Source organism: Cynoglossus semilaevis, chromosome 13 (genome assembly GCF_000523025.1).
Source record: "Cynoglossus semilaevis isolate Cse_v1.0 chromosome 13, Cse_v1.0, whole genome shotgun sequence".
Lineage (NCBI taxonomy): Eukaryota > Metazoa > Chordata > Actinopteri > Pleuronectiformes > Cynoglossidae > Cynoglossus > Cynoglossus semilaevis.
This window is the reverse complement of record NC_024319.1, coordinates 14,714,438-14,727,198: the sequence shown is the minus strand read 5'-3', so window position 1 is coordinate 14,727,198 and position 12,761 is coordinate 14,714,438. Positions and strand designations below refer to the sequence as shown.

At 38.3% G+C, this 12,761-nt stretch overlaps 1 protein-coding gene across 1 annotated transcript in view; it reads right to left on the bottom strand.

Moving 5' to 3' along the window:
• The window catches only part of LOC103388694 (semaphorin-7A), a 47,657-nt gene that overhangs the window by 27,109 nt on the left and 7,787 nt on the right, over positions 1 to 12,761 (bottom strand). Inside the window, exons 2-5 of the mRNA XM_025061575.1 lie at positions 10,455 to 10,594; positions 7,430 to 7,492; positions 1,037 to 1,132; positions 566 to 671 (exon numbers count right to left, since the gene is read on the bottom strand). Of these exons, the coding sequence (XP_024917343.1) occupies positions 566 to 671; positions 1,037 to 1,132; positions 7,430 to 7,492; positions 10,455 to 10,594 (405 nt within the window). The remainder of the gene's footprint in view (positions 1 to 565; positions 672 to 1,036; positions 1,133 to 7,429; positions 7,493 to 10,454; positions 10,595 to 12,761) is intronic.

The following is a 12,761-nucleotide window of genomic DNA, read 5'->3' as shown; positions in this document are numbered from 1 at the left end:
ACAGTACACAGGTGCCTCCGGATGGAGGGTAACTTCTCCACATGTGTATATAAAGTCCAAGATGTTTCTTTATTATACTGCATTTCTTGTGAGAAAAGTTAATTAGAAGACGTGTTTCTCTGTCATGTGATTGGGCAACGTCTCTGTGATGATACGTTCCAATTAGTTATTGGCAAACATTGCATTTTTCCAACCTGATTCGGTGAACCTACATTGCTTGACAATGTGTAGTTTAATTATTACTTATTCAGTATTTTTTTTTTAACTTTTTAAGCTCTTTTAAAATATTCATTAAATACTATTTTACCATTAGCTACTTAACCTACTTATGCTACATTCTATCTGCCTGTTAGATGAATCTTTGCATCTTTAAAGCACCTTGTGTTGTGTGTTGTACTGAACAGATACAGCTGCCTAGCCTTAGATAAGCATTTGTCTTGATCAAAGCTGTGTTCTTCCTCTCTTGTGTTCGTCCCCACTCCCATTTCTTCGTGTTACCATAACAGCCTGTTGTTGTAAAATCAGGAAGAATTTTCTGTTTTAGTTTCCTGTTTCTTGTTTTTACCTGCAGGCAGACTGATGGACTTCTGAGACGGGTATGGAGGAGAGATGTCAGAGGGGGAGGCTATCTGTCCAACACCCTGGACATCGGTCAGGACAGTGTCATTAACCTGCAGGAGAGAAAAGACATCAGAGCCAGGAGGGGGTCAAACAGCCAACTATATTATGCACATACATTTCAATGACGATTTATTACAAGTCACTGGAGTTTCTGTGATATTTTCTTCTAATGAGCCTGTTTTTTCATCTTTTGTTCATACATAATCAGAGATATAGTTTCATTAGAGTTTGAAAACATCCTCAAGGGAAATAAATATGGTTAGGGACCGATCTAAAACATTGACCAAAGCTATAGCCCAATAAATAAATTAGAGCAATTCATCTTAAAAAGTTTAGCCTTCAGAGTTGAAGCATCAGAGCGTCTAAAAACACAACATTTGCATAGGCTGCAGAGGAGCTTTTCTTAATCTCTTACCAACATCCAGCACCTGGGGCTGCCAGCATTTGTTCCACACACGATGAATTTGTCGTTTACTTTCTGAATGACTGTGATGAAATTATCACACTCCAGCTGCGGGAGAGAAAAAAAAAACAGCATACAAGTAAGTCTGTACAAGAGGGACAAAAAGGCAAAAATTGAAGTAAAGACGGAAAGGGGGGGGCAGAAAAGAAAACAAGTTGGGAGAGGGATTAAAAGACAGGGAGAGGCAGAGGATGGAGGGTGTGTGGAGGAGCGATTAGGGAGGAGAGGCTGCACAGAGGTGGAGATAAGACAAAGTAGAGCGAGGAAGCCAAACTGTGGAAAACAGGAAGGCAAAATGGAGGAACAGAGAAACAAAGAAGAAGATTACAATGCAAAAAAAGAAAAATTAATTATTACAGAGATACATTTAGAAATGTTGCACACATTGGTCATTAGACAAAGCAGAGGTTAAGCCTAACAATGCCTAAATACACAGCAAATCCAGTATTTATTATGTACAGAAAATAATCTGCTTTCCCCAGGGCATTGCTTAAATGGAGCCTGAAATGAAAACTACATCTTTGAATTTCATATTTCATATTGTAAACTCCACCGTACCATGTAACAGTGAATTTAAGATGAATCCAACAAATAAACTCCGCTCTTATGCAAGTGTGTCGGTGGTGGTGTATGCGTGTGTGTAGGTGGAATATTTTTATTTTACGTGTGTACTGTATGTTCGTTCTGTGATAATCCTGTTTTCTGAACAATTGGTGGAAATCTGGCGTTTCACAAAAGCCGACGATGGAGTGTCTTGCAGGAGCCAAGAGCTTATTTGGATTTTCAAACCACTCTTCTACTGTTTCATTTATTAGCTGGTCTCATTTCATTTTCTCACAAGAAATAAGATGTCGTCGTGCTGGGAGTGTGACCTTAGTGCTACTCTAATTATTAACCTATTCAGTGGATAATTACTTAGCATCTTACAGATTCAACTTTCCCAGAGGGTGTTTTACATCATTTGTTTTCCAAGCAGTTGACCAGGAAGTCTGTCACGTTCACCAACAGTGTTTTTCTCTAGTAATTAATCTGTAAATATCCATGGTATCTGTACAACCCATTGTTTTTAGTTGGCTTATCCAACTCGTGCACGTGTGTCTGAGTCATGTGTAGAGAGATGGATGGATGGAAGGATAGAAAGAAAGAAAGAAAGAAAGAAAGAAAGAAAGAAAGAAAGAAAGAAAGAAAGAAAGAAAGAAAGAAAGAAAGAAAGAAAGAAAGAAAGAAAGAAAGAAAGAAAGAAAGAAAGAAAGAAAGAAAGAAAGAAAGAAAGAAAGAAAGAAAGAAAGAAAGAAAGAAAGAAAGAAAGAAAGAAAGAAAGAAAGAAAGAAAGAAAGAAAGAAAGAAAGCAAGAAAGAAAGAAAGAAAGAAAGAAAGAAAGAAAGAAAAAAAGAACTTTATTAATCCCTCAGTAGATCCCTTTGGGAAATTAATTGTGTGCAGCATCATTACCAGTGAGAGTGATACCTTAGAGCTAAAGCCAATTCATACTGTAATACTTGCCAAAAGAAATATCTTTGGTATTGTCTTCTGTTTGCATAGTCTTAGGATCTAATCTTACATAAAAGGACAACAATGATGTGAAAAGTCGAGGAGGATTCAGATGACAAGGCAGACAGCAGAGTGGATATAGAGATAAAGAAAAATGTATCAATAATTATTGACATTATCATTGTCCTTTAAGAAGATTGTATCAAATTTATTAACATCTACCACTGGATGATTTCATTGGTCATTTGCAAAAAAAAAAAAAAAAATCACTCCTAAAGGGCAGTTTTTGTTGGACTGAGTACCGGGAAAAACAACACAAACAGGAGACAAACATGCAGACTTGATGTCAGTAAAGCCATCAGTTTTCTGATCAGACAGGTCAGTCTTACTGTGAGGCAACAACACCAACCAGCTTCAAGTATTTTACCTTGTTTTAAAGTTGATTTTGAATTGAGGGGTAAATTGTCATAATTAAATCCAGCCCTGACTTCAAACATCTATGCTGTAGCTGAACAGTAAAATCCAAGCCCTAAATACTCAGGAGAAGACACTGGGTACTTGCTACTAGATCTTCCCGGAACATTAGGTCCATAACTGTTTCCTAAGGCTGTGTATTTACTTTGCTCCATGGGAATAGAAGTATTCACCACATGAAAAACCCTCTCACCAAACTCTTCTGTGCCAAATGTCACTCTAAGAAATCCTCTGGGTGAAAGTCGTTGATGAACCAGACAACACTGAAGCCTCGGAGTTGGGAAAACAGCATCTGTCTTTCCAATCTAGTGACTTGTGTTCTACCTTTGGTTAACCTTTCACTGCTGGTTACCCTTCTCTCACCAACTCTGTCACTGCCTATCAACAGGGGACGCTGCCTCCTGTTTGTCACGCTTCCTTCCAAGTGATATTTTCTTTACTGAGGGAAATCTACTGCTTGACTAAGAAGCATGTCAATTTGCAGCATCTGCCACTGACAGACTATCTGCCATCTCTGGGGGGTTTGGTGCAGGGTAGAAACTAAAGCCTTAACTTTGTTATGACAGTTAATAAATATGTAATTATACACCGGTTCAAACCTGAGACTGGATTCAAGAAAATGATCTGTCTCACAGTCGTGGGAGGTTTTTCTCTGGTGTGCAGAATTAACATAGTCTAGGACAGGGGGTTGCCAAGGACTGCCAAACAGCATTAGCTTTTGGCCGGGTCTACACAGATTATGACGGAGTTGTGCCCAAGTTTCAGCTGTCACACGAGATACGTTCAGGTACCATCAGATATTAGAAAATCCACGATTACGGCAGTTTGTGTTGTGAGATTTAGGACAAATGGGTATATATTATATTATATTATATTATATGGATATACAATAATAATTATCCTTTTTTTAATTTGCCTTCCAATTTTCTGAGGACCCACTAGCGCCCCCTGGTACACCCTACATTGAAATGCACTGGTCTAAGACACTGGATACATCCATCTTAAACTGCCTAAAATTATAACTAACTGAGTGGTGTTTCAAAACAAATAAATTGTATTAGTTACATTGGAACGAGATCCAATCCTCCAAAATCAGTACGTGGTTTATCTGCTGTGGTTTAACGTCTGTCAACATTCAGAGAGAGACCTCTGTTTGGCTAAACTACAGATTTTCTCTCTACATTTTATCTATTTTCGCAACTTTGCTGTGTGGTACACAGTTAGATTCTGAGGTCATTGTTTATATATCTTTATATATTTCTTTCCTCTCCCTCAGGTTTTCCCCCAGGCCATTACTGGCTGCTGTGCCCAGCACTGCATTGTCACCTGGGACCTCTGTGAGATTTTAAAAGTTATTAACTTTTTGTCCAAGTCTGTTTGGAAAAAACATTTGAAAATCAGTTCTCCTGTTTCCCTGTGGTCTGTCTTTGGACTCAAAGACTAAAACGTCATTTCTTTCTGGAGATTGAGGGAAACCAGAAATAAATTCTACGTTTTAACAGACGGGAGTTACAGAGTTTACGTCAAAAAAGAGCAATAATTGATTTTTGAACATCTATCTACATTGTTGTAATAAGCATATACTCTCAGAGAATAGTTGGGTTCAAAGTGATAAAATGTTAAAGTGCTACAGGCTGAAAACATTGCCAATGTTTCTTTACATTCATTTTTAATTTGCCCTCAGCCTTGACTCTCACTGTAGGTCCACAGTGTGTTGGGACCTCACCCTGAAAATTGAAGGATCAAATCATGAGTTCGAGACCTTGGCTATGACATTCCTGGCCTTATTAGACATGAAGAATTATTTCTTTATGTGGCTGTTGCACATCTGAGACGAGTCTGTTGTTCTATGAGCTGTTCGTCTGAGTGTGTGGATGTTGTGCGGTGTCAATCAAGCTGCCTTGTAAGGTTTGCGTTCTGACGTGGGCAGATTTCTTTGTGGTATTTCCTGGTATTTTAATTTCTTTTCGACAACTCATGAATACATGACTGTTGAGAAATTCAGCTAATTGAATAATTCAAATGGACCACAGTGGTGAATACTGATTCCTCTCTACACGTAGTTCGGTGCTTACCTAACTGACATGACCAGTGGGTACAGATCATTGACACTGTCAGCTCCTGAGTGACCTTTGGCAGAATACATTAAATAGTAAATATACTGTATGATTCTTTCCATTGGTGTGCTAACACGGAAATCTAGGGAAACAGGGATACGTAAGTAAAATAAACATCTTTCATGCAATCTATACTGGCCATTCATTGGCTTATGGCAATACCTTAGGTGGTTTACAGCTTGATAGGAGCATCACTGTTGCACTCAAGTGGCATATATATATATATATATATATATATATATATATATATATATATATATATATATATATATATATATATATATATATATATATATATATATATATATATATATATATATATATATATATATATATAATTTTTCTGGACTATAAGTCGCTCCGGAGTATAAGTCACACCAGCCAAAGGATGAAAAAAAGTTTGACTTACAGGAGTAGCAGATACTGGTACACACGCCCAGAGTGCCCTCTAGTGGCTGTCAGTGTGAAAATAACAAAATTGAGAAATGATAATTTTTAATATATAAGTCGCACCAAACCCAGCAAAAGGATAAAAAAAGTGTGACTTATAATCTGGTCAATAAGGTATATTATATAAATAGAAATATATATATATACTTATTCATACTACAATGGGAAAATATTTTGCATCTACTGACCATCTACCCTAACGTGAGCTAAGGCAGCTTTTGAAGGGTTGGTTCGAGGAAGAGCTGTTATACATGAGTAATGAGTCAGGTTAATTTAAAGTGCTGAGCTGTGAAAATGCTGTGGAGATCCAACGTGGCAATGTCAGACAGGTTGTACCACGTCACCAGGCAGTCTGTTTGGCACCTGCAGGTGTAGGTGTCAACCATCTGGTCCAAGGTGTCTACACCTCCTTGGTCATGTTGTAGAATATGATCACTTCTATTTTTATAGTGATAGGTTCACAGTGCAAAGTAGTTGACCATGATAAGGCTGCTAATGAATGCATCAGATCTTCTGTCTCACAATCTTCCCGAGGCCTAACACCTGATATATTTGTGTGAAACACAAATATATCTTATGGCTACAATTGCTATTACTCTGAAGCTCTGACAAAATTCCATGGAGAATGTGTGAAGTAAAGTAAACGTGAATCAGTACTTCCTCCTTCAATTCCTCTTTACAGAATACCTACTTTACCGTAGGTTTAGTCATAAACAGTAGCGCTGAAAGATATAACTTATCTTTCAGCAACATGACTGTTTTTTAATTAACACTATTTTTAAAGCACTAGAGAAAACTTGCAAAAGTTACTAATGAGTAGTCACGCAAATGGAGAGAGTGAGTGCCCTTGATGACACTTAGCATTTGCATTTACACATTCTTTTGGCAGGTGACCTTTTAGCAACAACTTTGTTCTAACTAACTGTTAAAAATAATTCTGACAAGTAAAACTCAACCTGTGATGGAGAAGTTAAAAAGTTTGGAAGGCTGCCTTGGGTCATCTATGATGTATGAAGCCTTTCTTTCTGTCTATTCCCCGTGTGGTAGGAGGAGGTCAAAACAAAGAACCTCCCTCTGGAAAGTGTTGCTTTTAAAGATTTAGAGAAGAAACTTGGAGTTACTACTGTACTGCTGTATTACTACTGTGGTAATAATAGGAAATGGTCAGACAAGAGATTGAAGGGTTTGCAGACAAATTTAAAGAACCAATGTTGAAAGTGTTTGGATGTGAACTGAGGATAGAAATATTCACCTAATGCTGACTGGTCTGCATTTATATAGCACATTTGCAGACCCGAAGACCACTGAAAGCACTTTACACTACAGGTTATTCCATCTTCCTACTGAAAGGATAGATGTCAGGGGAAGACATGTTGAACCTTCTGGGCAAAGGAAGAGGAAAAGACATAGAATCCAAAAAAGACATGTGGGTGTGTTAAAAGAAGATGTGAAGACGGTTGACTTAAAGATTGATTAAGAAAGACACCAAGGAAAAGACATAGAATCCAAAAAAGATATGTGGGTGTGTTAAAAGAAGATGTCAAGACTTAAAGATTGATTAAGAAAGACACCCAATAAGCATGGCAATAGCCCTGATGTGTTTACTGTGCACATGGGCTCTGGGACTGTGTAGTGAACTCAACTATAAACCACACAAAACTTGTGTAGGTCACATACGTTGATGAGATGCTATTTACAAATAACAGCTGCAGACCAAAACCATATGGATCCCACCACACTCATACAAACCCTGAATACAAAAGCTCATTTTGCACAGCTGATGGAGGTTCCGACAGGGAGGGAGTGTTCCTACCTCCAGTGGTGCAGCCTTGGCCTTGCAGGTGTCAATTGCAGTCTGATCAGATGCCGCTGGGATCTGTGGGAGGAAGAGCTGTTCAGTTTTGTGCCAAGTTTTCCTCACACAACTCAGTTTCAGCATAAAAACAGTGACCCTGCTGCTGCAGCTGCTGCAACAACCTCCCACCAAGGCACTTCATACTGTACTCTGTAGGAATTCTTCATCCAAAAGTTAAAGCTGTTGCCATGAGAAATGTGTAGGTTGGAGTGCAAAAGGTAGTGAAGAGAGGGGATGTTTAAATCAGCATGAAGTGTTTAATTGACTGGAAAGGTAGTAATCTTGTCTGGTATTCAGTGAGATTCCACTGTGTATTTAGCTGCCATTTTTCTCCTGACACAGTGACAAGTAATTGTTAGTTTGTCAGCTTATAATCAATTAGTCTCCACAAAATACATGTTTGAATTTGACTAAACATTGGAACAAAAAAAATATGAGCAGAGGAGTTCTTCTTTCAGTTCATACTACACCAGTCTGTAGACACTTTGGTCACCTCTAGCTTTGAATTATGGGCTTTCATTGGCATGACAATGTCCTAGTGTCCCAGTGGTTAAAGTCCTGAAAGGTCAGGGTGTTAACGTGCATTTGTTCCAACTTTTATGTTTCAGAAATCTATTTCTTTGAAGCAGTAAATTCCCACTCTCTGTTTGACAAAGACACAAATATTTTTCTTCTTGCCTGAAAATACCTAGTAAATTATAATATTTATTATAGCAGTAATAGCAGGTAAGAAATAAACAGTACAAACAAGGACATCTATTTTAAAGAAGTCAAAATCAAAATGATTTTTTTCGAATTTGTCTTTTTCTCCTGTTTAAATGTCTGAAGCTGTCAATGATTTTCAGTGTTACTCACTGTCAAAGCCATAATAATTCGCTGCTACAGCAACAAAACGTGGGTCATTATGTTGTGAAATAAAAACATCTGTTGTGTCCATTCTCATTTTGACACAGTCTATCAGACTATAAACAGTTCCCCATGATGAGAGAACAGAAATCTTGGTACAATTATCCACAGTCTACACCAGACGTACTGAGATATTGACCATTACCCAGAAGCCCTATTAGACTAAATGGACCATTGCCTTTGAAACTGCTACTTAACCAACACGAACACTTTTATTCCGACTTAATGTACCTTCATAAATATGTAAAATGACCTAAGAATTTATACACAGCTATCTACAACGAGGCTGAATAACATGAATGATCCAAATCTAAGATGTCAAATTTTCTTAAAGAGAAGATGCTTGTCCTACATTAGGAATAACTTCATTGAACAGGAGGTGTTTAGTTGTTTACAAAATGGGCATTTCAGGGTATCATTTAAATCAGCGGACCAGTCTGCAGTATCTGCAGACCGGTAATACCACAAACTGAAGTATATTCTTTCACTGTGTCCCACTGCGGGCCTGTACCAAATGACCTCCGGACCAGCACCGGTCCCAGGACCAGGGGTTGGGGAACCCTGCTTTAGATCATCTCCGTTTAATCTTTCAAAAATATTTTCTCTATTTATTTGTGTTTGGCTCAGACTATTAGACATTTGTCGGCTGTTATTTTACTGCAGAGGTATTGTTTAAAAAAATCCCGACCATCTTAAATAAAACAGGCCATAATTATGAGCACAAAACTATTCTCTTCCAATATTTCCTTCCTTAGAATTATTGGCACAACGAAGCCTGTAATTATTGTAAAAGAAAATAAAAAACAGGGCCTAATTTAGTTGATCTCTTTAATTTGTGAGGCCAGTGAGCGCTGTCATGCTGCACCACACAGGCTGTAATCCCCAGCCTACTGTACGAAGACATCATTAGCCTTGTGAATTATGTTTTCTGTCCTCACAGAGAGAGTTTCATAAATGTATTCATGACTCCGACTCCTCGACTCGAGCTGGAGGTGAGCAGCTGAAGTGGCTCAGCAGTGGGCCGCTGTTTCTCATCTCCGTCTGCCCTCTGTGGCCCAGTTTGTGGCCCACACAGCAGGGACAAACAGTATGTCTGATGGCGTCTCAGAGTGTTGGTTGAACGGCAACAGGAGATTCAGATCCAAGGTTACAAATTTATCAATTTTCTTCTTTGACTCCTTTCAGTTCTCTTTTACTCAAAGTTGGGATTTACAGACAATTACATCATATTTCATGTTAGATCATTAGGGACCGGCAAAGCATTAAATTGAATGTGGACTCGTGGTGGGGGAGGAACACTGGGAACTCTAATGATGTCAGTCCCCAGCAGGGTTTGTCCAAACTCATTTCAAGGGAAACGTGGTTCAGGAAACTACACATCAGAGGCCTCAGCTTCTCCTCTACAGTAATGATTAAAGGCATTGATTATGAACACTAATGTATTGTAGAAAAACACTTATTTTGAGTGAAATTGAACGAAAGCATAAATTATTTCACACATCTGTTCAGGAAATGTTTGAGATTTCTTAGAAATAGTTAAAAATGCTCATGGCTGCTAGAACTCAGCATTTAAAATATATAGTAATAGTCAAAGAATAACTGTCTGCCCCCCTTCCCTCCTGTAGGTGGAGTTAATGAGTGTGATCACCCTCACCTGTGTCTGTCATTAGTTAGGCTTCTGCAACTTATACTCCGGAGATGACTTAAAGTCCGGGAAATTATGTCAAAAATCAGATTAAATGACCTTAAAAGACACTTTGTATCCAACATTTATAATATTACCTTTAAGTTAAACAAAGTTTACTTTCTGTCTTACTGTCTTATTCCCAAAATTTCACATTTTTGATAAAGAGCAACACAATTCTAACAGCCTGTAAACACTGATAAGCAATATATGTGGCCTTTACAGTGAAATGACGTGGCCTTATTGAGCTGATAGTTGCTGACGTCTCTCTTCGAAAGGCTTCACTTATTCCCTAATACTAAAAGAAATCTGTGGCAAAGAGACTCAATTCCACAAAAAAACATTTTGGAATGGTGGAGTCAGCAAAAACTGACGTGTAAAAGCGGAGTGTACCTGGAGGTCGCGAACCCCTCTGTCGGTGAACGTCAGCACGTAGATCATGGCCTGAGCGCCCACATACAGTGTGTCACTCCCTTCGTCGTGGTACATGCTGATGTAGTTCTCAGGCTTGTTGAAGTGGAACCTGGAGGGCTCTGTGTGGGAGAGAATGAAACGCATTAGAGCAGTGAGCTTCGGGAAAACATCGCATCCAAAACTCTACAATGGCAGTTACTAATTCACACATTTCTTCTGTGCTAGTTAAGATTGTTGGAAGTCAATCCCAGCTCAACTGGGAAGAAGAAAGAATAGAGGGATTTACTGTATACAAAGTTGATGCAACAACAGGATTTTGTTTTGTTTTTTTATGGACCAGCAGATGTATCCCAACAGGATTCTGATCAGTAGAGACTTGAAGCTTGCTATAACCATTAGTACTGGTTCTAATCCCTCAGAACTCATCTTCTACCAATATATCAAATTCAGGGTCCTGAGAGGAGCTCGAGCAACTGCCACGAGCACAGGGTCACATATGGACGCAAACAATTATTCACACTTACACTCATACCTACAGTTAAACTGGGCATCCAATTAACACACAATCTGCAGGTTTTTTGTAAACTGGACAACCTGGAGGAAACCTTCTCCCTGTAAGGATAAGGTAGGAGCACTAATGACCTTGGCCCATCTTTTCAACCTACTGTATGTATTACCATAATCATATGTTCAGTGCAAAATGAGCTCCTGGGTTTCTTCACTTGCATGAGTTTAGACCAGTTATTTCCAAACGTATTCTGCCACGACAACGTCCCATCTACATTATGAGCTATAAAATCACAACTGCACTTTGTTTTAAAACACTGTAAATACTACAAAATCTACTATTTACTAGTCAATTGCCATTTCTCCATTTTGGAACCAAAAATGTATATTCAAACTTAAATGTAATTGCCCCCTCCACACCCTCCTTCAATAGCTCCACATCTCCATACAAGGGCCCCAACCCCCGCTTTAAGAAACTATTAGTTCAGATTCATAACAGAAAGGTTCAGGAGCTTTTAAAATGACCAAATCTAAGTATCTCAGCCTCTTTTAGAACACAGTGACCTTGTGGTTATGGGTTATGTACAGAAACACAGCATGAGCGTCCTCCATGTGCATCATCACACAGCGGTGAAAGGTTTTAGTCATTTCTTCTTTGGTTCAAGGAGACTACAGACTGCAGGAGCTGGGACGGGAACCACTGACATTATCTCACCAAAACACAGAAAAAACAACTACAGGGGCTCCTAGGCCTACTGTATATATACAGGCCTACTGTGTATGTATAAGTACTTGTTCCACTCACCTATGCTAACACATTGCTAACATCATAATCTAGGACGTAAAAACATCAAAAGCATCTGACTTACGCTTAGGAGCTAATATTTCCCCAAAATAAAAAAACAAAGAAAAGACAGTGAATCATTGGGATGTAACCATAAAAAACCCCTTAGATCGAGGTCGTACTAAACTGAAGACCCCTGTATATTGAGCTAATGTTTGAAGTCAGTCCTGAGAAATACATTCAAATGGGGGAAAAAAACTATGCAGATACAAAAGAAGTACATCAGAGGTAAAGTCTTTAAGAAGACTGGAGCTCCAGAACCTAATATTAAACGAATAAATGTGTTACAAGATGTTACAATTCCATTAAAAGACAATTTCTACAGGGAAGAAAAACCAATCAAATAATAGGCTGAATAGGATCAGAATGGAGGCCAAACATAAGGAAAATAAACTACACTGAGTTTCAGAAACCCATTTAAAGTTCTGTATAATACAGATTGGGCTCAACATATTTCCCAGGTGAACCAGGGATTTTTAATTCACACCATATTTTAATATGTCATTTAGCACCATCACAGGTTTGACACTGCTGTCGTTTGAGATGTTATATCACAAACGTTATACTATCAGGATCTGAAGAAGAACTCTCCAAATACCAACCTTTTCAGAACCACTCAATGATCCTTCTCTGTGTTAAATAAACTATAGAAAAATTGGTTAGATTCCTGTTATGATTCTGAGTAAGAAATATAGATGAATAAATAATAAAGCAAAGTATCCTTCAGGGTCTTGTTATTGTGTAGAATTACACTCCAAACACCTATGCAGGTTCTGGGCTTCATCCAAGCATCTCTGAATAACCAATCCTGTCAGTTTCAATTATTAATTTGAGCAAGAGAAAAACTCAGTGATCAGTTCTGACATATAAATCTGTTGTTGCAGCTCTTAGAGTGGGATCATTATAGAGTAAAAGGACGGCAGGGATTGAGTATT